At 33.3% G+C, this 25,698-nt stretch overlaps 1 protein-coding gene across 1 annotated transcript; it reads right to left on the reverse strand.

The window, feature by feature from the left end:
* Window positions 1-195: 195 nt before the first annotated feature.
* On the reverse strand, window positions 196-8,453 carry LOC132545472 (glycine receptor subunit alphaZ1-like). Its single transcript, XM_060209155.1, has 8 exons — window positions 8,374-8,453; window positions 7,432-7,496; window positions 6,873-6,934; window positions 3,807-4,033; window positions 3,533-3,615; window positions 2,965-3,099; window positions 2,239-2,645; window positions 196-354 (listed from the first exon to the last, which is right to left on the reverse strand). The coding sequence occupies exons 1-8, from the start codon at window positions 8,451-8,453 to the stop codon at window positions 196-198; spliced, it is 1,218 nt and encodes a 405-aa protein (XP_060065138.1).
* Window positions 8,454-25,698: the final 17,245 nt, after the last annotated feature.

The following is a 25,698-nucleotide window of genomic DNA, read 5'->3' on the forward strand; positions in this document are numbered from 1 at the left end:
CATGTTGTAATCACTAATTGTTTTTACCTATGTGTTTGTAGGAACTGTTGGTCTCTTCTTTTCAGTACTGTATATGACCATTCGACATTTTTGTAATTTGTTATACATTTGACAATATAAAACTACAAGTATATAAATTGGAAATTTAAAAAACATATTGCCATGTCTGACATGACATCCTCCAGCACCTATGAGTCAATCAAGAAGAAGAAAATAAGTCCAGTACACTATTTGAAAACTTCCAAAAGCTAACGCATATATTATCTTTGCACAAGTTTCCAGTTGGCCAGATCTGAGGAAAATTCCACAGTAAGCAAATCGACGCTTCCAACTTCTGCGAGTTTGGGCCGTTTTCTGTGGGAAAAAAATGAAATCATGTTTATAAGATTAGATCACACTGTAACAACATATTGAAATGTATAAATTGAATTGTGAAATCTTACTCGGTAAATGAGGCAATAAAAGAAACAGTTTGATAGAGATGTGGTGTTTACCATGCTGCAAGGCATGTTACAAAATATCTGATACCATGCTACAAAACAGTGTATCAAATGCTTTGCAGAATGGCATCAGATACTTCATATCGCAATATTGTGTTTTATATCTTGCTACGGAGCAGTTGAAACCATGCTACAAAGTATTTGATAAAGTGCTAGAAAGCATGGGTGCACGCTTTTGTGTTTGTTTAAAACAGTTTTTGCTCATTGTGATCAACAAATGCCGAAATGAGATGGCAATAAACGCATAGTGTGTATAAAGAACATCTAATTCAGTAGTAAAAGAGTAAGTTGTGTATAAGCTAAATGTATATTTTTCCGTCTTTGAGGAAAGTCCATTTATCGGGTACAAGTAATAAGGACCCCAAAATGGAGCATATTTTATAAAAAAATATTCCTATTTAGTTACAGAAATTCTTGTTGTTTTGTCACAATAACACAAAAGCAGCCTTTAGCTTTCAGCCTTTAATTCATACATTTACTAGTTAGTGCCCGTGCAATAAAATTACGTTCACTTTGTAATATAGCATATTATATAACCTTAAATAAAACGCCTTGGAAATTCAGTTTATAAAAACTGACTGACAGAATTTTAAATATTTCTATTCCTTTCATAAAAGTATCCAGTTTTTATCTCGTTGATTTTAATTGACCTGTTAAAACATTGGATCCACATTTGTAATTGCTTCAAATAGTTGGATTATCGCACGGTATCATTTACCAGAATTTTCCTCTCTTCGCTTTGTGTACTTTTTATAAACAGCATAGAAAACATAGGCTGATAAGGTGCGTAATTACTTATAAAAGGATTTTTTTTTTTCGTTAAGAACACAGTACTTAATTTTCATTTGTATTGCAAATTGAAGAAAGCTTTCACAAAATGCATGAACAAATATACACCAAGATTTCTCAGCAAATAGAATCTTAAATAGTTCATCAGTAAGGATTATACAAGTAACGCTCCAAACTATTTCAACGCTTCATCGTAAATCTTAAATACAGTCTAGACTCAGAGTCAGATGTAGCCCAATGAACATTTCTGATGTAAGAATGAAATAATACATATCGAATTAAGTTGTGTTTCTTTTGTTGGATGATATAAGTATCAATGACAGGAAAAAATCAGAAATATTTGTTACATTTCAAACCTCATCAACAGCAGAATAAGTCGAATAAATATATGTTTAAAATCGTCTTGGTAACACGATATTTTTTCTTTGCTTTCGATTTCCATATGTAATTTAGGTTTATATTTCAATGTAGTGCAACGGTTAATAGCAGACTTCTTGTTAATGTTTTGTTCATTGCTCTGTCCATCTCATCATTTTTTTTAGATGCCGTAAAATGTAATTGAGAAGAAGCTTTAATTTAAGCTAAAAGTTAATATAAGTTAAACTTGTTTTTAACATTTTCTATTTGCGTTTAAGTGAATAAATATTTGTAAGTGTAATAGATATCAGTAGTTTTCTGATCCCACGGAGAAATACGCAGGCAAAAATGATATTTGCTTGTGAAAGGTCGCAAGCTGACGTACAATTTGTTTTTAAACAACTATCATAATTCATCTACACTTTGGTTATCCCAATTCATGTATCGCGAGTAGTAACAATCAGACAAAACAATGCTTATTATTTCAAATTTAAGGAACTTGGTATTGAGCTTTAAAAAAATACAAAGTAAAAAGAAAATATAATGTTATATATGGATAAGGGGAGATAAAATGCTAACAAAATGAACATACATTTTGACAGTGGAGCTTGACAGTGCTTGGTGGATCATCAGTGAGACTTGGTGTTCTAATCCCTCCATCAGCCATGGATTTTCTTTCCAATCCAGTGAGGGTATGTACCCAGATAAATTCACAGAGAGCTCCGCATACGAATGTGAGACAGACGAACATCCATATCTCCACCGCCATGACACCTGCTGCCTCTGGCATCAAGAAGTTGACTCCCATCTTTTCTGTGATCATAGACACGACACATAGAGTAGTAAGGGATGTCCTAGCCGCTACTTGATCGCGACGTACCCAGAAAGATAGCCAAGCCATCAAAACCACAAAAATGCTGGGCAAGTATAACTGCAGCAGGCTTGACGAGTAATCTATCTTTAGGCGCAGCATCAACTCTACACATGATGTTCTAACTACTACAGAAGAAAATAAAACTAATTAGTACATACTATCATCCAAAATAAAAAAAAGATACCATAAAGTCAACGCAATCATGAAAAATATCGAAAGATGAATTTCATTTGCGAAATATTTTATCTCAAAACTGAATCCATTAATATATTATCATATAGATCAATTACAACAGGAACTGAACTGACCGATAAAAGTAAAGACAGAACGTCATTGGCCGCTATATAAAGAGAAGAAGAAATTTTTTAGCTTTTGACAAACTCATTAATTATTCATAGAGCAAACGATTTAAAAGAAATCAGTTGTTAGGTTTCATACACTCACGTGACACTCTGTCGTTCATACACATTTTTTTCTTGTATCGTGCAAGCTTCATGTAGTTTTTAAGTAAGTTAGAAGCAAAATGAACGGCATTTTTGGATTTCCATTGTAGTCTGAGGACTTCTTGTCTGTAGGAGACTACAAACCAAAAACATCTGAAGCGGCATATGTTTCTAAGCCAGCAGAACTTAAACAGTAAATAAGGAGTTTAGATTTGCGGAGATTTAACTTAACTCACATTTAATAATAGAAAAGCTATCTCATGATAAAAAAAGTCAGATGGCACAGACGAGAGAAGGTATAGGGTCACCTGCCCAACCAGGTTTTTTCTACATAGGACCCCTCGCGCGGATAAAAAAGAACCATTAGTATAAATTTCAAAAACTTGGGATGTATGTCTGTATTATTCAGAGTGTCTGAGAAGTGTACACAGTATTACTAACAGGGGTTAAAATGACAAAGGTTTTGAGTGGCATTGCACTACATTGCACCAACTCACAGTACTTAGTGAATTTCATTTGTAGGATTAAGTTTGTACAAATAGATATAAACATAGTAATATTCAACTTACAAGTGCGAAATTTCATACGGCAAATGGATTTCCCAACAGGAAATTGAACCGTCAGTAGTTTACAAGAAAGTTCAGTGGTCAATCTGAAAGACATCATGGTTAAAAGTAAATAGATAACAAAGTTTTAGTTTCGTTGGAAGTGAATTACCACATTAATTTGATTTAATTTATGCTGTAATATGTATTGTGCAACTTGTGTTTGCCCTAGTATAGGCTGACCCAAATTGTCAGGTGATCTGAAGTACCTCAGATAAATGTTATAAGTTGTACATACCTTAACCCCAGTGTCATCGTTCCATTAGGGAGAACCCATAGTAACTTGTTGACATTGGAAACATCTTGTCTATAGGATGATATATCATTGTCAGGATAGAGATCCGGCTGCCATACTTTGTTCCAGTGTCGCCTGCTGATTTCTACGATGTCGTCAGGATTCGTAGCGTTATAGGTTAATCTCGTGTCCAGCCAGGTTTGATAGATATTATACATGAATTCCACCTTCTTGGAAAAGTAAATCGCCGTCAGTATAAAAGTGAATGGAATTCATCAATGAGACTTTCATTTAAGCTATGAATGATACATATTGTAGATTCCCTAACATATGGTTTTACATGTCGCAGCTCATCAACGACTTTATCCCAATATCACGATCTCTGTGAACGATGTCAACAGCTGACAGAAAAAAAGATGCAGGTTGATGGAGAAGTTTAATGATACAGCGAATATTTAGTTTATAACATCATTTTTTGTATATAAAATTTTCAGTATTTTAATCGTTCCGTATTATCAAAGACATCTGATAAAGCGGTCAAAACAATAACTAACATCAATGTAAACAAAAGTAGGGTAAATGCCTTTTTATCATATAGGCTGATAGGCTGTGGTCTTAGTGACGTACCCAAGAAATACAAAATGTATGCAACCTATGCACACGTCACCACCGTTCGCTTGTCCACTGGACAGACACAATAATAATATCTGACAGGGAATCGAACCCAGGTGAGGTTTGATTGCCTTTATACTAATAGACCCACTCTTCACGATCCTAACATGGATCTGCAATGTACCTTGACACTTCTTTTAGTTGATATGAGCCGCACGTTACTGTTCCTAGATATATAATATAAAATATGAGGAACTAAACTGAACAGGCGGCAAGCTTCAACAAGTTGGCCCTGTTGTGTCTGGAAAGGACGGGATCATCAACTATCCTAGTGGCCAAGTATTAAGCAGAGCCAAACGGGATTGCATGCGCTCAGGAAGACGACGGTCCCTCAAGACCTTCTCTGGTGTAGACACATTAATATGTCAATGTATAGCATTCGAATAAGCTGTTGTTCCTCTTAACAGTACCTCTATGATGCTGAGGATATAGTTTGAACTGAGTAGCTTTTGAACAGTTTCCACTATTTTAATCGACCATGGTAACTCTCCACTACCCAGATACAATAGTATGGCTATGAAATAAACATTATATTTTGTAAGACCAAACAAGACATCAAATTGAGACCAGAAAATGTTGATCTTCATTTGATCTTAGAAGAAAAAGCATGGAATGTAGAGGAACATGGTCCTCTATCGATTTGGGAGGAGCAAATACTATGGATTTTCTGCAATTGCTCAAGTGTGTATCCCGTTCATGCTTTACATTCCTCTTCACCGAGATGGTCAACATCAACCCATGCATTATCCGAGCTATTTGCAAAAAATGGCACATGTCATGGAGGTCATTTATCACCTGACCAATTGTGTTTTGAAATGAAGCTCTAATCGTTCCGGCATTTGCAGGTCGATCGTCAATGAGGGGTTCAGAAAGTGACCAATTACATGTTCATTACAAACACGTGCTTCAGTTGGATACAACAGAAAATGGAAACTATTAGTTTTATTCAGGTATGCCCACGTATGTTGCATAACCCAGTACCTCTTTTCCAGAGATGAAGCACCTTTTATGTGAATTCCATTTACAAAATAAACTCTCAACAGAAAGTGTCGTCAGCATAATTCTTCATGTCATCTGAAGTGTTAACACTAGTAGGTTAAGCAAACATTGATTGCAATAGTCTTTGTTTGAGGTTGCATTTGTAACATTTACACGTGTTATACTTTTTTCTGATATATTATCATTCTCAGCAGTCAGTATTTGCTGCAACCAATAATACCGAGATGAATATGCATGTCTTTAAAAAAAAAAAATTTAACTCGGAACCCTTTCAATCTGGTTTTGCAACCACGGCCTACGCAAACACCTACCATGGGTGTAGATGAGGTGAAGTTAACGAGGGACCAGTAGTAGTTGGTACAAGTAGTTAATACTGAATATCTGACATACATGAGAATGGTATAAATTAAATTACAATAACCGTATCTGTATTAAGAAAATAGGATGTCTTACAAGGTTATCATTTCTTGCTTTGCTTGATCAGAGTAAAATATATAAAATTATGTTTCTTTGATAAATGGGAAAATACATAATGTTAATCCTGTGTTTATTAGTTTAATTAAAATAATTACTTTTATTATCTTTGTATATAATATGCCCCTCTCCGTTAATAACACATCCCAACTTTAAACAGATCATAACAGGATAGATTACTTTGAAGAATGCATATTTTTGAGTTATTAAGGCTGCTCATAAGCTAAATTCACGCATATTATAATAAAGGCTCTAGGTATGATACAAAATAGAAAATGTATTTACCATAAAAATGATGATTAAATCCTCATGATTATGGAAAGTTATGCATCGGACATGTTTGGTATTAATAAAAGTATTTTAGATGTTTTGATAATACGAAAAGTTGATTCTGTGGTCAGTATATGCATATGGAAAGTTTTTTAAGCGAAATATGAAACCTTGACTGTAATTGCAAATATATATAATGAAGTTAACATGTTAGATATATTTTTAATTTTATGAAATTGTTTTTTAGTCACTACGTTTATCTCATGTATTCCAAAATGACATTTAGTAACCAAGTTATCTTATACATTACATACTGACATAAATCATTTTCAAAATCACATTCACCTATGACAATTAGCGTTTATTTTATTAGGATACCCTTTCACTAAACCCGATCAGTAGAAAGGATGACTTTTTATTTATGCAGTTATGGTTTATTTTCCTATATCCAGATGTGACTAAAAATAAAAGAAATCGAAGTGGGGGCCAAATGTTGACCACACCTTTGCAAAGCTAATGTATTTAATCGAGAATAGACGATGTGGTAGGATTGAAGAAAAGTACACGCGAGTGAATATCATTTTTCAATACAAAGTTAGAATTAGATATACAAGAAACTAATATAAATGCTGGCTTCACCACTGTCATACTTACATGCACTCCAGTACTTCTTATCTGAGAGAAAAATATCGCCATTGTGACAGTTGACTTCCCTCCTTAATATAAAAAGAGCTTAATTACTAGAAAGAATTACAACATTAATTCTTATGTGTAATCAGCACACACACACATACACACACACACACACACACACACACACACACACACACACACACGCACACACACACACACACACACACACACACACACACACACACACACACACACACACACACACACACACACACACACACACACACACACACACACACACACACACACACACACACACACACACACACACACACACACACACACACACACACACACACACACACACACTGGAATAACAAAGTGATTAATGCATGTTTACATAAATAATTCATATAATCACGCATTATGTCAACATAGTATCCAAAACAAAAATATTAGTACTGTGGATGATAGTTAACAAGGACTGCTCTGAATAATATCTATATTGAAAAAAAGGATGAAAAATGTTTGAATTGTTAATCCTGAATTTTAGTTTACCTTATTTAATATCAATACATACGTTTTCCTCTCCAGGGTGGTGTAGAAAAATCATTTTTGCTGAGGATATTGTTTATTTTTTCCCATCTAAAAGAGAGAAATTATTAAGAAATACGATACGTCGATGAAATATATTACTTATTCGAATTAATCATAATACTAAACGAATGGTAACAACATCATTATATGTTTTATGATATCACTAAATGTCAAATATAATTAATTAGAATTAGTGATACGTTTTTGCTGATAAATTCGAACATGGCGCCCATTTGCCTTATCTAATATATCACATACAATGTTCTGCCATTCACCATAAGTTGAAATAAGGAGTAACAACATCGCAAGAAAGACTTCCTCAATTTGCAAGGAATCTTTCGATGATGAGGATACAAAAGTCGAATACAGGTAACTAATATTTCGTGGAATATAAACAAGTTACCATTTTGAGAATACAGCTGTACCAATGATAGAAATCAAATGTGATATCTATGGCGATCATCATGGTATAAATTCATAATCTCGAGTTGGTCTCCGATTTATCAACCGTAGGGGAAAAATCAAGAAAAAACCAACTTGGCAACATGATAAAGAATACAAAAAACATCAAAGAAACAAAAGAAAAATTTACACGGAGACTCCTGAAAAAGCACAAGGACGATAAGACCAGGTGTTCCGGAGGAGTAATCGTCTTACACTTCGTCGATGACAGCCACCACGTAAACCTTGATCAACCCAAGTAATCGCTTGAATTTATTTAGATCTTTTAATCCAAAGAAAAATAGTGAATCGGAAAAAATGATTTCAATAAACTGAATTATATTAGAAATGAAAATATCAATGCTAGGAAATATGATATTATTATTTCTTTATATCCGCTCTAATTGTAAAGTCAACAGAACTGCCACGATCTGATAGATGTAATTATATTACGATAATGAACTCACATCGATCGTATACTCACTTCGTCAGCCCCCTAGCAAGACTGGTGTCCATTACAAATAGAATCAATAATCCTATCACTTTCATTTGATATTCCAGCATTGTCTGAAAAAGGAATAAAAAATAATGCACTCAACATATTAACAATCATTTGCTGGATATACACCTAATTACCTTTATTTTGTATTATGTGATACGAGTCTGATTTCTTCCTGTTTTTGTGTAACGTTATTACTGTAGACAACGTTCGACACTGTTTAACTTTCGTCCGTTGTGCACTTTTCCCGGCTTGTCAATTAATGAATAAATAAATAACGACAAGGATGAACTAAAGTTTGATGTTAAAACTGAGACGTTCGTTTTACGTATTTAATGACCAAACTAACATTAGTGAAGGTATCCCCATATACAGCATTTTCTGTTTGTGTTGAAAATGTCGAATTTCCTTTGATTTGTGTCCTTATATCGTTTTGAAAAGTCGAAGGTTAATGTTATTAAGTGTTATTTTCTGTAGAGGAAAGTACACACTACATCTTTCTGTCTTCTATAGCATGTATTTTTACGGATGTGTGATATATATTAAAATACCAATAATGATACAAAATTTATGGACACTTATAGAGATTTGGCGAGAAGTGACAAAGTCACATATTTACCAATATTGTGAACTGAGAATCACTGGAACTGTATCTAGAAGATAAGAAAACAAATATAATGATATAATTAAAACTTTCCCCTACAACATTCATGTAGTACTAAACTAAAAAGAAAACAACAGCGGACAGTCGCGATTTTTCCTCACCCTGTAACTTTGCCAATTACAAACTAAACATTTTAGTCTGTCCACAAAAGTCCTTATCTAAAACTTCAACGTAGGAGTTAATGACTCTTCAGAAATTACGCTCAAGGCAAGCCTCTCCGTACGTTTACAGAACAACTGTTACAGCAGTTGTAATAGGTTGTTCCGCTGTGAATAAGTTCAAGCCATTACTGCAAATATATGTTTATGTTTGCGCTTACGTGCCATTCGCCAAAACAAACGAGTGTTTACACCAACGGTATATTTTACTATTGATCTTATCCATCTACTTGCTATTAAGGTTGCACGTCAAAGAAAAAAAAACATTTTTCAAGTGTTTGTGTTGTTCCTGTGTATCATGCTACATTCTATACTGCTAATCATCGTTAATCAAAGTTTGCTTATGATGGTATCACATGCCGGGAAGTGTTTTTACATTAGGGTTTCTACAAAACATGCAAATACTGAAATGCACGTACAGGAGATTTTTTTAAAAATCTTTTAATTTACATTTTATAATCACAGATTGTCATAAAACTTTTAAAAACGAATGACCTTATACATTTAGTTAGAACAATGATGAGTTCAACCAAACTGCCATATTATACCCCGAATCAATAGGTGGCGCCACTTTGATGTCATTGACGACGCCAAGACAACAAAATAATGCCAAGAACAAATTATCAAATTGAAATTTATATTTGCTATAAAAATACTCGAAACGTAACGTCTACATATCTTTATGTCTCTTCATATTTTCACTACGTTCATATAAAAGTTAGGGATGAAAGTAGACATCGCAGAGTTATAGTCGGTATAAGTAATGACAAGATCGTTTACTCTCGTGCAAGCCTAATTACCATGTGTAAGTATTGATAAATACATAAATTGTGGTTGGTAAGGTACTCTAGAGACAATGCAACACAAGTGTAAATCATATCATTTCCATGTTCATCGTGAAGTAGCGAATTCCAGGTTTTCATACACATGTTTTATCACTTCACAAATTACCCTTATGTGATTTCGATGGTGTGTGTCCGCGATGATACAGTAGTAGTTTTTGGTATGTATGATCTATTTTGGATTTTCTATGTAATATTGCTATCTTATCTTTAGGAACTTTTACTGATCGTTAAGTAAATTGATTCTATATCAAACAGAATCGCTAACATCCTCACAAATCACCAGAAAACAAATGTCGATTGATTCAACCACTTACTATAAACGTATTCTATGGTGTTTATATTCATTGTATGACCTGTTTTGTCCCGTTGACGCAATGCTATATGGAAATTAACCGGGTTGCCATGGTAAGCTAATCAACAATCAACAGATATCCTTGTCTTGGGTTTGGATTATTCAAGATGATAATCACTCCTGACAAGTACAAACGTACTTTATCATCCCCTGTTATCTGATGACGGATTATTGATCGTCATTATTGCCGTTTTCACATAAAGAATTACACTTTACAATAGTTTCTTTGCTAGAGAAAAGTAGTAAGCATATACTTATTCTGTTAGCAAACAAGCAAATCCTTTTAAACTACACCATTGGTTTTAAATGTAGCACATACTACTCGATGACAGCATTGTTATCTATAACCAGTTAATGAGTTTTGGCTTTTTATTATGTTTACTTTTATTTAATTGTTTAATTACTATGACTTGATGCAGAGTTAAACTTTTATCTGTATTATTGAGCGCCATGTAGTTAAAACCTGTTTACTTATCGGTGCACTTCTCAAGAGTCCGAGCCAGTCCAATATTAATGGTTTTATACGATTATTTTTTCTATAACACTACCGTAAAACGTGGTGAAGCAATTATGTAATGTTTGTATATGGATTTTTTATAAACCCTTAAGCAAATTTTAATGTAAAACTGTCACAAGCAATTATAAGGTTGTGTTAGGAAATTTTCTTACCATATAAAATATATATCAGTATTATTATCCGAATAGTGAAGGTATTCTATCAGTTGTACGATTGACATCCAGGTTCTCGTGCGGCTGTGATTAAGATTAGTACGCAAACATAAGTAAAAAGTGTTTTTGCATATGTATAGGATTTTGCATTAGTTTTCATATGAAATGTTATAAAAGGAGACTTACAATTTTATCTTAGTTTTTCGAGACTTGATGTGCAAAAACTCCTACATGAGTTTCACCAAATCACACATGAAATTCAAACAAATTTTCATCATATAACCTAGAAAAGTTACATTTCAACAGGTTTTAGAATAAAAATATGGAGGACAAAATCACTCCGTAATTTCTTTGTCTATAATGAGTCACAATCGATATCTGAGTGGCGCAACCAATGAAAAACACCTCAGGTTATATTACACTTGTAGAATGCAAAATGTAACATACGCAAATTCATCAGAAAGATGTCACTTCCACTGAACAAAATCAATGGATTACGAAATACATAATTAAAAAGTATTGTGAACCCTTTTAAAATATACAAGTAGAAATTGAACGATACATACTCACTTTGGCTTCATCCGTCCAATACAATATGGAAGACTAACTACACCCTTTCGTAAGAAAGTGTGTTGGTGGAGTTAAGTAGAATTACCCTTCACTCTGTCAGTCTGCTGTGAGTTCCAGGAGTTATCGGTTTGACCATCATAGTACCAGGCTCTTAATCGTATGCTTCCTTACTGATTTTAGGATCTGATATATTTACCGTCCGATAAGCGTTAACAGCCTATAAATGACTGATCGTTATAACCGGACTTTACCAAAGTGTATGGACAACACTCTTGTTATGTTGATATACATATAGCCTTAATGTGCACCATCTAAACATCAGACAGAAGATGATTAAGGGTTTTTCCACTTATAAACAACGATAAGTAAATATTGATGCTCTAAAAATATTGACAATATGATTTTTCTATTTGACGAATGAAATTTTACTATTTGACATTTGTTGAAAACATGACTACTCAAAAGGTGATGCACAAGAAGATATTGCTCAACAAAAATAACAAAGGAACCATTTTAGTATGGTAAACGTTGTGAATCTGATTTTGAAAAAATCCCACATGTACTTCGGTAACTTGGAATAATTCTTGTGTCATGCTACCGTTTAGTATAATAAATAAGCACTATTTCTGATCAAGTCGTTTGACAGAACGTAAATCACAGCAATCAAACCACCGATTTTAAACTGACATCAAATATTTTTTGAACCCAGATGATAAATACAATCCTTCGTTTGCTTTTAAAATACAGCAACACACAAAAAATGCAAAACCTACAATAAAATTGATTATGTTAAAACACAAAGACAAAAAATAACTTCCCCTCATGGATACATATATATTGCTTTTAATAAAGAAATACTCCTACCTCTGCATGGTGAGAATTATCGTTTTCATTTTCTAGAAGGAAATAAGATATGGTTTTCGGTTATGATGATATACACAAAAACTTAATCTGAAATATCAAAATTATATACCGACCTCTTAACGTTAATGCATACTGCTAATTGTATTCAGTTTATAAAACGTCAATATTGTGTTCTCTCTCCAGTACAAATACACATCAATTTGTATTCTTTATAGATCAATAGTTTTTCATAATGCAATATAAATTGTAAAAAAAACCCAGTAAAGTCATTACCACGGGGTTATTTGCAAGCATCATTTTCTGCTGCTTATATTTGATCTGAACATATTAAAACAAGTTGCTATAGATAATGTGGTTAATTTTAACGGACCCAAAAATTTACACGGAGACCCATCCTAAATCATGTCGAGAAGAACTTGTATTGTTTTTCTTTTTGTTCATTTAATGATTTGAGATTATTGCCATAAAGTAGTTTCAAAATAGGTATTAAAAACGATTTACGAAGTAGACATCTATGAATTATTACAATCAACAGTATTTAGAAGTATAAGATTATATTTATGGATCACAAGTGTTGTTTAATTAGCTATCAATGATCACTAAGTTCTCCTTACCTCATGGTCGTTTTTATATATCAAGACATCTTAAACGACATCCAATAGTAACCAAATTAAACACAATTATATAGAATATAAACTGGAATATTTTATTTCATGAACTTCAATATCTATCAACCAAATCGTGTACTGCACAGTTGACCATGGGCAAATATGATTAACACAAATGAAAGATATTTGGTCAATATTCTCCTATTAAGTGTTTTGTCAAATATGTCACATCTATGCTTACACACTGTTTGAAGTTTGTCATTAATTATCGATCCTTAATTGATACACGTAAGAGAACATTTAATGGGTAGATATCCTGTATAAGATATATGTTCAAATTCTAAGACGCCATATCACTTTCGCTTTATGAGTTTTTTTTTACCTGAAACTCATCTGTTACCATACTGACAATTGAAGAAATGAAGCAAGGCATTAGAACTGGACATAAGTCAGACTAAATAAAATCAATTATTAAAACATAACGAATGGCTTGCTAAATCAGTCTAATATCATGTAAAAGATGTCAAACATGTTCATTGACATTTCAACTTCGACCCTGAATCAAGTCAGCCGTTATAGAACAGAACAGACCTTTATTTGAGACTCAGATCAATATACATGATACATGAGCGACATATTACATAATGAACCATAAGTAGCGCTGGCATTATTAACATGGAGGCTGAAATATTTGTAAGTCGGTTATATAGGATTTCGTTTTTTGTAATCGTTATTCATCCAAACAAACCGAGAAGTTTGCATTGAAACGATACACCTGACCACGATCCTCCGAATTGACACAATACAAATTTATCTTCGCTGGTTCCGTACCCAAAATGGCAGTTATAATAGGCACGGCTGCCCACTGATGTGCTGTAACTCGTAAGGTCGGCATGAGACACGGATGGTGGGGTGGAACACGCTGAAACAAAGAATAGAACCAAGGTAACTTCCGGTTAACTGGTTTTGTGTCAAGTAATAAGACAGTTAAGTAAATAGGGGACCTGATCATCCCGGTAAATTAGACAAAAAAAATTGTCAGGAAAACTAGAAACAGGCAGTCTGAAAATAGGTTAAATATGTCTGTTACTTTGAAAAAGAGAAAACCGTCTTTCAGGTAAAAAAGACTCAACGAAATGAGAGAATAACTCGGGCAAACCAGAAAAAAAGGAATGTAAAAAGAAGTCAGTTGAGTTGTGGGAGAACAAGACAGTCAAAAGTACATATATAAATAATAGAAGTGGTCAATGTAAATAAGAGAAAATGTACGCAAGACTATATAAACTTACGTTTTTCATTGCAAGAAAATGTGACCGTAGACCATGAACCTCCAAGCTGACACGTGCGCGTGCCCGTTCCCGACATAACGTAACCGTAGTCACAGCTGTAAATTGCCTCCGATCCAACACTTGTCTGGTAGCTAGACGTACTAGCATGGCTGACGGTAGATGGGGAGGAACATGCTGACAATGAATGAAAATACAAACTTTCATTTATGCTTTGAAAATGGAACAGTCTTGTCTGTACTAGCTACCAGTATACAGTTTTGATAATATATTTCGCAGAAATATCTGAAGCCATGAAACCTTTACGAGAGGAATTCCATAATTTTACTGATGATGGTTAATATAAAAACGTTCTCCATGTCACAATCTCTTTCACTTATACTTGCCAATGTTTTTGACTTTTTTGACTTACATATTTCGTCACAAGAGAATTGGGCAACTGACCAGGTACCTCCCAGTTCACATGTGACACTAGCAGGTCCATTAACGACGGAATATCCATAATGACAGCTGTAAATGGCATTTCCACCCACAGCTAAGTCATAGGAAGTGACGTCAGCTTTAGGAAGTGTACCGGGTGTGGTGCAGGCTTGAACAGTATAAAGTTAGTATACATATGCATATGTCCTAATTCATATTTTTTAGGTTTAATCTAATTAATCTACCATAAATATCTCTATAACTAAAAGTGAAATTCAAAAAAATAATTAGCAGTTGTTCTCACCAGGAAATGACACTAGTTGTGATTTTTTTAACCATACATTTTGATATTCTAAGCCTGTAGACCTAGGTAACACGCTGAACTTTAGAACGATGTTTTATCTTCTCCTTGAATTGATGCTAGAAGTGATTAGGCAAGTATCGACAAAGTTATGAGCTGAAGAATTTTTACATTTCTTCGAATCTAATTTGAACCTCAATCACTATGACGAAATCGTAAAGTCTACGTTTGAGGTATAGTGTACACATGACCGTGTCCACACAGCATGTCGTTTGATGGTGTTTTTGTCTCTGTTGATGTAGAAATTCCATATTATTATGTGCTCACTTTCTTCAACAACCACCGGCATTTTTTCTTTTGATGTCGCCGATATGTAATGTATGCAATAGCCAAGAATTTTAACAGAGTACGAGACATAACAAAATCTAAGGACACGGTCATGGATACTCTATACCGCCATAAGCATAGATTTTGCGATTTCCATATAGTTATTGAGGTACCCATTAGAAGCGATGTTCCAATCGGACAGGGAAATGTCTTCATATCCATTACTACATATATATCCGAGTTCGTTAGGTCATAATTTGTTTAATCAAACACTCATCTGAAAGACAAAGCATTTTTCCAAAAAATTGAATATGCTTTATTAAGATTTACGGCCCCAAAATATGTGTAATTTTTTACATTATCAATATATGTATTCTGTTTTCCCTACTAGGAAGTTACAGCCCTTGTCAGTATGTTGCATATATGTATATATACATTATATTGACCGTGAGTTCACGCAAAGTCCCATCGAACTTCTATAGTTCTATCGAATTCAACAAAGATTTTACAACCCTAATAGTAGTTTAAGGACTAAACTGTGCCAAAAAATAACCAATATCCCATTACAAACCATTTGTTTTTTTGTGTGCATAACATTTTTGTTAGACACTAACTTCAGAAATTGAAGCTATTACTCTTAATGAGCATTTCACTTAGTGTGAAAATACAAGAAAAGAAAGCATAACAACATACGTTTAAGTTCACATTCGAAGTTGCTGTCTGTGAATGTGCCGTCGGCCTTACACGTAAGTCTACCATTTCCCTGGCCTGTTCTATAGTAGTTGGTATTGCACGTGTAAACCGTCTCTTCAGAAACGACTACCTTCTTGTCAGAAACCGAAGCATGCGCCACATCAGGGGGGTCAATACATTCTGTTGATAATTATTGCTTTACACGATCGAACTTTTTTTTCACGAGTAAATTAAAAACAAACATAATCGTACTAAATCCAACCATTTTGCATCATTGAATATAGGCAAAAGTAATTTTATATCATGTTAATAAGGAACCATTCGGTACAGATAAATAACGAATATATCTTTTATCCTTTAATTACTGTAATTTTCTCTTCTTAATGACCATCCTTTACAAAAGCAAGTGCAAAATTAATTAAATATTTTAGAAACATTTTCAAGGAGAGGAAAGTTGAAGTATTTTGTTCTCACCTGTAACAGCACAGACGCTCTGCTGACTTGACAGGAATACACACTTAGTGTTTTGAGGACATTCTTCATAGCACGTCTGGTTTCCATATGTCTTTAAACGAAATAATCAATATTACCAAGATACCATTCAATTTTTCTGTATTATTTGCAAAGAATTATTGCCATTTGACCTAGAATGTGAAGAGATATGGTGCACATATTCACAGTATTTATTTTCTTAGTTTTTATTATAAGAAATACATATTCGGTGTGTAATAATGAAATGAATATGCGTGTGATTCCATGAAGCGGGACATAATCAAGAGGATTGCTTAAGAGAGCTGGCAAGAAATAGGTGGATGAGAGTAAAACTGATCTCGAAATTGAGGAGGAAGATCAATATAGTAATATTGAAAACAAGGAAGACAAACATGCAAAAGTTAGAATATAAGATAAAAATAAAACCTTGGCAGAAACAAAAATTAAGATACAACAAGAAGAAAAAGGAAACTGAGTTGGAAAAAGTTACAAGCATCAAATTCTTTGAAAAGAGATCGGACACACCAAAATGTCGAGGATGGAGCAATTCAAATCAACGATCTTCGCCTACACCACATTCTCCAGAAAAAGTAAAGAAAAATAAAAGTTGATCACGATGCTAACTGAACAAGAAACCGCAAAAAATAATATGCTGGAAAAATGTACACATTTTATCCCTTAATGCACAGGGATGACGTCTATATAAATGTTTAAAATAGCAAAAATCTGAAATAGCAAGATCAATTTACAGAAAATATAGTTCGTACAGTGAACGAGGACGTCATAGCTTTTTTATCATTCGGTCACAATTATAGTAAGAAATCATTACAAGAACAAGTAATTAAATACAAAATTAAAAAAAAAAAAATAAATAAATACAAATGAAGCACAGATAGAAATAAAACAAGGAATCAAGGATTAAAACATCTGAAAACGCCACATAAACTTGTAAGTAATTTAATTTTACTATACTGGACAAAATAGAATATATTGAAAATATAAAGAAATGTGTTGGGAATACTCTACATGTTTGTGTAAATGCTAGCTTCAATAGGACATATGCTGAGTTATTGTAAAACATGGAAAATACGACAATAGAATATTGTAGCTAGAAATCAAAAACACAAAATATAAGCATAAGCAATTTAGAGAAAAGATTAGCTTTTTTAAATAGTTAAAGAATCCTTACATGCATTGGAAAAACTGAAAAAAATATATTATTGAAAAGGAACTGAGAACATTTTACGAGGAAAAACACAGAATCACAAATAGCATAAACAAAAATCTGGATTGAAAAGGGGAAAAAATTACAAATATTTTTCAAACCTGGAAAAAAAAACAACAAAAAAACAAAAAAAAACAACAAAGAAAAAATGTGATAAGAAGTGTGAAAACATGATATAGAAATTATATAAAAAACACAGAAATGCCGAAATCATTGACAAGAAGTGGAAGTTGCAACGGAATAATTACCTCGAAGAATGTAAAAGTGCAGTCTTTAAAATGAAAGTGAGCAAAAGTCCACGTACAGATTGATCGTCAGTTGAATTTTACCAATAATTAAGAAGTGAAACACAAAAAGCTGAGTCACATTAATCTATAGTACTAACGATACAAATCAGCTCAAGGATTGGAGACCGATAACACTTGTATAGAGCGTTTGTTTTAGCAAGCAGATAAAAGAAGGTCATGCCGAAAAAAGTGCATACTGATCAAAATGAGTATTTAAAAAAAAGGTTTTTCGGGTATAATATTAGGCAGACGCAGGAAATCTAAGTTTTTTTCCTTAAAGATTTATTTAGATGCATATGCAATAAGTATAAGTAGAGGAATAAAGCAAGCCATGTTTGATTTTTGTTTAGAAACACTGGTAAATCACATGAAAAGTTATATCAATATAAAAGACACATTGAAATAACACAACTTGTATGCATCATTTTGTTTATGAATTATAAAGATATTACTATGATATTAAGTTTTGGTAAACTTTCTGTTATGGTTTGAAGTTGAACAAAGAAAAGACGGAAGACATATGGCTTGGACAAAACAAAGGAAGGGGGGATAATTAAAACATTAGGCGTTATTTAAAGAAAGAAAGGTGTGTAATTATCTAAATTTGGAAAGTAAGGTTGTCTCTCTTGATGAATTATTAAATAAAACTATCAATTAATACACACTTTAATGGTTCGAAATTTAAAACACATAGCAAACTTACTAATGATATGCAAGGAAACAAACAAATTGAAAAAAAGATATACGACTTTTTGTGGGAAAGTTAATGTGGAAAGGTGACAAAAAAGAAACATTGATAGGTAACTTTGGTCAAGGTGGATAAAAAGTAAGAAACACTGAAACTGATATAAATATGTTGATGATAGTTGCATAAAAAGACACAGATAATTCAAGTGCTAATAAGAATATCAAATTTAATATCAAATTTACTTTTTGAAAAAGAATGGTGGAAGTGAATTAATATTTTAAATGAACAATAGGGAGTTGAGAAACGGTCCTAATTTGGAGAATACCCTTTCTCCGTTTCTTGGAATTATAGACAATATTAGAGTAGGTCTCGTGCAAACTGCAAAGGTTTTGGCGATCTAAGAAGAGTAATCATTTATTGGAGATAGCCAGGGTTAGTCGCTAATTTATTCAATAATTGGACACTGTGTAAATTGAAAGCAGAAGCATAGAAATAACGTTATGTATGCAAGGTCATTGAATATTGTGAACATTATTTTATCATGTGTAGTTATGTTGAAATCCTTAGCAATTCATCTAATTCACCTAAAACCCTTCACTTACAAATCCTTAACAATTCTTCTACCTCAATGTTCACCTATCACCCCTGAAGCAATTCACTTACAAATCCTAAGCATTTCGCCTACTACGAATGAAATAATATCTACCACGACTAAAATGATACACCTACCACACCGAAATCAATTTACCTACAATGCCTAAAATTATTTGTCCATTGCACATTAAACAACTCATATACTATATCTAAAACCATTCATTTAAAAAATCTAAATAATTCACCTTCTTTAACTTAAACAATTTACCTATCACTCCTTAAATATTATTATTTAATATTAACACCTTCAACAATTAGCCTAGAACTGCTATTTACCTGTTACACTTGCCCGCCTGCATGTTTTGACAATGGCATGAATATCAAAAATCCTATTTTAAGGTCTGTCTTACAGTAAAAGTCAATCAGTGAATGGAAATCCATAGTCAGAATTCAATCAATGCATAGAAGGTTTGAATACTTTAGTTAAACGACTTCTACTGTCAGTAGATCTGTAACAATCGATAATTTGGATGCGACGTCAAACGTAACGCTGCTCTCTATTATGTACAAGCTAGGAAAAACGACTTCCCACTGTATGTTAATGAAACATTATATGGTGATACAGACCTTACACAATATATAACACAATCCAACTCTGCCGAACATGTTCTATTGCATACTCAAACTAAATTTAACGACAATAGTTACTATTTTTCTGTCATCGCTTTAAAAATAGATAACGATATCTAATTTGACGGGCCTAATATTACCACTACAGGCAAATTTTCTTTAATGTTCCACTCAGTTATGAATACTTGAGAAAGTATACGGTAAAAATTTGAAAACAGATAAAACAGTTACAGGAAACTGTCCTTTATTCATGGATTCCAATCAAATATGTCAAACATATCAACATAATCATAATCCATACTCAAATTCAATAAAACTAGAGCAAAATATGAACAAAAGAAAAACTCCAGACATAAACCTCAAGGAGAATAAGACAAGGTGTTCCGGCATCATGGACAACGTACGCTATGTAAATCGGGATCAATCAAATTAAGTTACATCGAATGTGTTGTCCAAATGATTGACCACTCATAAATTAAGATTCAGATATGATGTTCACTCTTTCTAATTTTTATGTAAATGTTTCTTAAAGTACGTTCTATACATTTCCAGATATGACATTATAGTAATAAATCAGGAAAGTAAAAAAAATGATTAAAGTTACAGTGTTAAAGTAGATATGAGAATTGAATATATACTTGTTTATTTGTGCATTGTTCGATATATAAATGTTATATATTTGAAGTATGGTTAAGAAGTATGGGATAAGCATTTTTTTTATTACTGATTAATAATTAAATACGTTTCAAGTAAAACTATAGAAATGATATTCATGTAATTCTGTAAAGTAAAAGAGTTGTAGACCGGGCGGATAAAATTAGCAACGATCGTAATGTCAAAATATATAAAACTTATCAGAATGATAATATACTATTCTATGATATATCAAAACCGTTTTTATTAAATACCTTTATCAAATCCGATTTTTCCATGTAGATCCAGGTATATTCCTCTATCAGGTCGGTTTTGTCATGGTCGGCATTCAATTGACAGGTCAAAGATTGCCTTTTGTAATTAACTGACAAACATTTCTTCCTGGCTACGCATTCTTTTCCGCACTGATTCTCGCCCATCGTGTACAACGTCATATACACTGACCCTTCCAGTCGTCCGGGCAAGCGTACATCTGTCAGCTGCCCAGTAACAATGGCTAAAACTATTACTAAAGACTTAATCACAAACATCACCATAGCTCTATTGTTGTTCACACAAAACGTCGTGTGTTTTCTTAAATCCTCTTAGGGCAACATTGATGTAGCAGCATAAGCGGAGTAAAAAATAATCACACTACATGAGTTATGTGCAAGCATGTAAAATGTTCGATTTCCATATCAGGAATATTAACCAGTGCCAGGCGATGTAACCTGAAATAAATATCACAAAGCGTAAGATATTTGCGGTACCAGGAATTAATAAGTAGGACAAGTCCCTGATATTGATTCTATTGGATATACTTCAATAATTTCCAATTATCATGTTTAATGAAATGACAGGTAATCGAGTTCTCATTAATACTAACTTTCGAATGTAATTATCAGTGATATAAGATATGCCAATGAGGTATCAAATATGTTTTATTGAGAAAGAATAGCTCTGATTTAGGTTTTACGCCGACATGTAATCGTACCAGCAAACAGAACTAAATGTAAATACTGGGTATATCGGATCTGTGTTCGTTGGACTTGGTTTACCCTATCTACTATCGAGACACTTTCTATAGGATATTGTCCATCATAAATGCAATAAAGAATATTTTTTTCTAATCTGGTATAGTTTTCCATATGTAGATATCTGATATTGTTTAAAACTCCGATAAAATACCGATCTGTTAACAGAAACATGAGGTAGATTTAAAATCGGAGATAAGCTAAAGAAAGATTTGCATATTTATTCAGCACTCAGAAGAGATCAGTATCGAAAAGTGTTTACTCGGCAATATTGAAAATAATATCTGAATTGATTTGATGTTATAGAACACATTCATAATTTAGATGTGAATAATAGTTGATAATTATCAATAGTAAGAAATTGGTAGACTCTTAAGACAGTAATGTAGACGAAAATGAAGTTCCTCCAGGACAAACATTGCAAGGAGTGTCAGAATGAAAGAAGATTTAGAACAATAACTTTAGAGTCATGCAAGGATAGGAACTAGAAGGGATAACAGTGTACATAGATCATCACCTAGCAATAGGAAAAGATTGGGTACCAAGAAACATACGCGGTCAGCCGCATCGTTTTCCTGTATATTTGCTGTAGCTTTAGGTATATATAAGTGTTAAAAGACGGATCACCTAGTGTTTTCATAAGCATTCTGTTAAGCACAAATGATTTTCAACAAACCTTCCAGCCAATATGGTTATATGATAAGTAAAAATATAGCAATTGCGATTTGCTGAAATCAACCATTTAATGTCTGTAGTTCCAAGGATGTAGTCTAGGTGGCGGACTTTTATTCTTGTCATATCAGTCGACTGTATTTTCTGTCTCTAAAGCACGTACATCATGCGACATTTTACAAATGGGTAAGAACAATCAGACGATGGTAATACAATGGCTCGTATATGGCAAGTATTGAATCGATAATTATGAGTTACCTGTGATGCGTTATCATGGTATTGCAACAGTGATTGTGCGTCTCGTGCATCTCTGATATTAAATTGCAGACACTATTTATTTTGTAACGGGCTTATATGCCTCAGTGCTTTGGAAAAGGGGACCTGCCTGGCAATTGTAAAGGCTCTAGTTTAAGTTTACGGTCAATACGAAATAACAATAAAACATACCAAGCTTACTCCTTTTACACTGCTTTTAGGCGATGCCATCCTATTCATTTTACCCTGCCAAATGTAATCTCGTTACATCGTGTATTAACTAGTAGCCAGGAAACAACCCTATGGATCTCGATGATATATCGCTTTATAGACAACACATTATATTAATGCATATAAGCCCGTTAAAAGCAAGTAATGCCTGCAATAGTCATAAGAAATGGTTTCGTAAATATGTTCCGAATAATGCTTTCTAAATGCAGCAAATGTTACCAAAAAACATTCTAAACATTCTAAGGACGTGCGAAAAGGATAATGCGTTTAGCACAGTACAATGTCTTCTTACTATCCCAGACATCCTTTCATTTCTCCGCTGTGGTATGACATTCCATTAAGGTATAGACTAATCTTCCAGAGACATTGTGTATCAGTCGTACTTGCTCCATCCTTCCAAGGAAATAGGTGTAATCAAAGCACGTGTTCAACCTGGTATTCCAAAAGGGATCAGGTTGAGATTAGAGTTGTTAAACCAAGGTTAGCAATTTTTCGGTCAAACAAATATGATCTGTTAGTCGAATGCGACTACCAGGAACTCAGATAGAAGCAATCTCACCGTGCAGTTTAGGAAAGTTTGATACTGCATAAATTATTTTGCACCTGATCTGCTTACCGCCAACAGACACTGTGTGTAAAAGTAAACAGTGTGTATTTTTGTGGTAACTTTATTTTAGGGACTTTTGCGCAAGATGTATTGCACAAAAATATGATTGCAAGTTTCTGTTCGTCGTTGATATAGAAATTATTGCGAATTTGAACTTCTCGTCAAGCTTATTTGTTACAAATTGATATTGCCCGAAAGTTTCAAGGCCTGAAAATAGCTACGTTTATCGTATTACGTTGCCGTATGAACAGGACGTCCGCGAGTTGTTGCGGTGAAGAAACGCCGAGACCGACATTTCACCCAAGGACAAATTTGAAGGCTCATCCCTTCCTCATCTTTGTATCCCACTCTCTCTTATCTTTTATACTTTCCCTTTCCACCAATTTTCCTATCTTTTCCCGTCCGCTTAAATGACGGAAGGATGACGGAGGGCCGTGATAGTGGACGTAAAACCCATTAGACAAATAAATACCTTTGACATAGACCTAGAATTAACTGAAGGATAGCACTGCCAAATATAATTCAATCAAAAACATATTCATCAAGGCATGCCATCAGCATATGTCCATCACAAATTCTTGTAGTCATGTCTTTTGCTGTCTTCGTGTGTTTCCAAAGCGAAATCTTTATCTTCAGTTATTTTGTTTACTTGTAAGTCTATTCGAAGGACCTGAGAGAAGGGGCCCAATTTCGTCCTCTGTAAGAATGACAAGATTTCACTTTGAAACGAATCACCTTAGATGAAGGGAATCAATTTTGTATAAATAGTGGATGTCTACCGACTTGGATAGGATTGGTAGCCCCCAATAGGGAATATATAGCAAATTGTAAATCTTTAGCATCATTTTCCTTCAAAATCAGGTGAGCGTGAAGTGGGGCATTTTTATGTTCAAATTCTTGATTAACCTCATCACATACATTTGATCTTATTGTAATATACAATGTCTTTCGATGTTTGTCATAAAAACAAATATTTTGATATTTTGACGAATAACGTAACATTTATCTTAAAAAAGCGGTTAGTATATACAGTTCCTAATTTCAACTGACAACATTGGTTATTAGATTAATATCGCGCATACATGTACAACATCACATAAAACGTGGTATTTCCACAAATACATTGGTAATGCATAAAGGTAATAAACGATTAACTATAATGTCGTATCAATCTATCAATTGTTCTAAAAGTATTATCAGTGTTTTTACCAAAATTTGTTTCACAATGTATATTGCTTTTGAAGCATTTGTGTCCCGTTCAACATTACTACCATTGTTTTATTAAAAGAATCATGATTCAACCAGTAGATTTCCATAATAAATCTATTGATTTGGTAAAAATAATAAATAACAAAACTATCGTTTTCCAATTTGCATAAAACACCTCGCCAGGAAGAATTATTTCCCGGAGCTTTTCAAGCTAGAAAATAAAGTTAAAATGAATGTAGCGTTCATGAATAAATGAACCAGAAGGCATGTTTGTCATTAGATCAATGGTTATTGTCCCGTATAAGATAGGCAGAATCTCAACAGATGAAAAGGTCCCTAATCCCATATTGATAGTCCATTGAAATTGCAAAAACAAATCCAGTGAGAGGATATTCCTCAAACAAAATTGATATTTACATCCCAAGTTTCTTTGCTTATTAATGCGGTCTGATCGTTTATGTCTTCAATATTGATTACTCAAAGAGTGTACAGAGTACATTGTAAATTTACTGATCATACATTGTAATCACATTGTAAACTTAGTACCTTTACATTTCCGTGTAGTTATGTACATGATACACTGTAAGTTAAATGCCCATACATCTCCGCGTGGTTATATGCAAAATTCATTGTAAATATAATACCTATGTGTTTATATAGAATACAGAATACAGTAAATCTGATACCTATACATCTCTATGTGTTTATATACAGAATACGGTAAATAAGATACCTATACATCTCTATGTGTTTATATACAGAATACGGTAAATCTGATACCTATACATCTCTATGTGATTATATACAGAATACCTATACAGCTCTATGTATTTTTATACAGAATACGGTAAATCTGATACCTATACATCTCTATGTGTTTATATACAGAATACGGTAAATCAGATACCTATACATCTCTATGTGTTTATATACAGAATACAGTAAATCAGATACCTATACATCTCTATGTGTTTATATATATACAGTAAATCTGAT

Source organism: Ylistrum balloti, unplaced genomic scaffold, assembly GCF_031769215.1.
Source record: "Ylistrum balloti isolate Yb309-2 unplaced genomic scaffold, AGI_CSIRO_Ybal_v1 Utg369850, whole genome shotgun sequence".
Classification (NCBI taxonomy): Eukaryota; Metazoa; Mollusca; class Bivalvia; order Pectinida; family Pectinidae; genus Ylistrum; species Ylistrum balloti.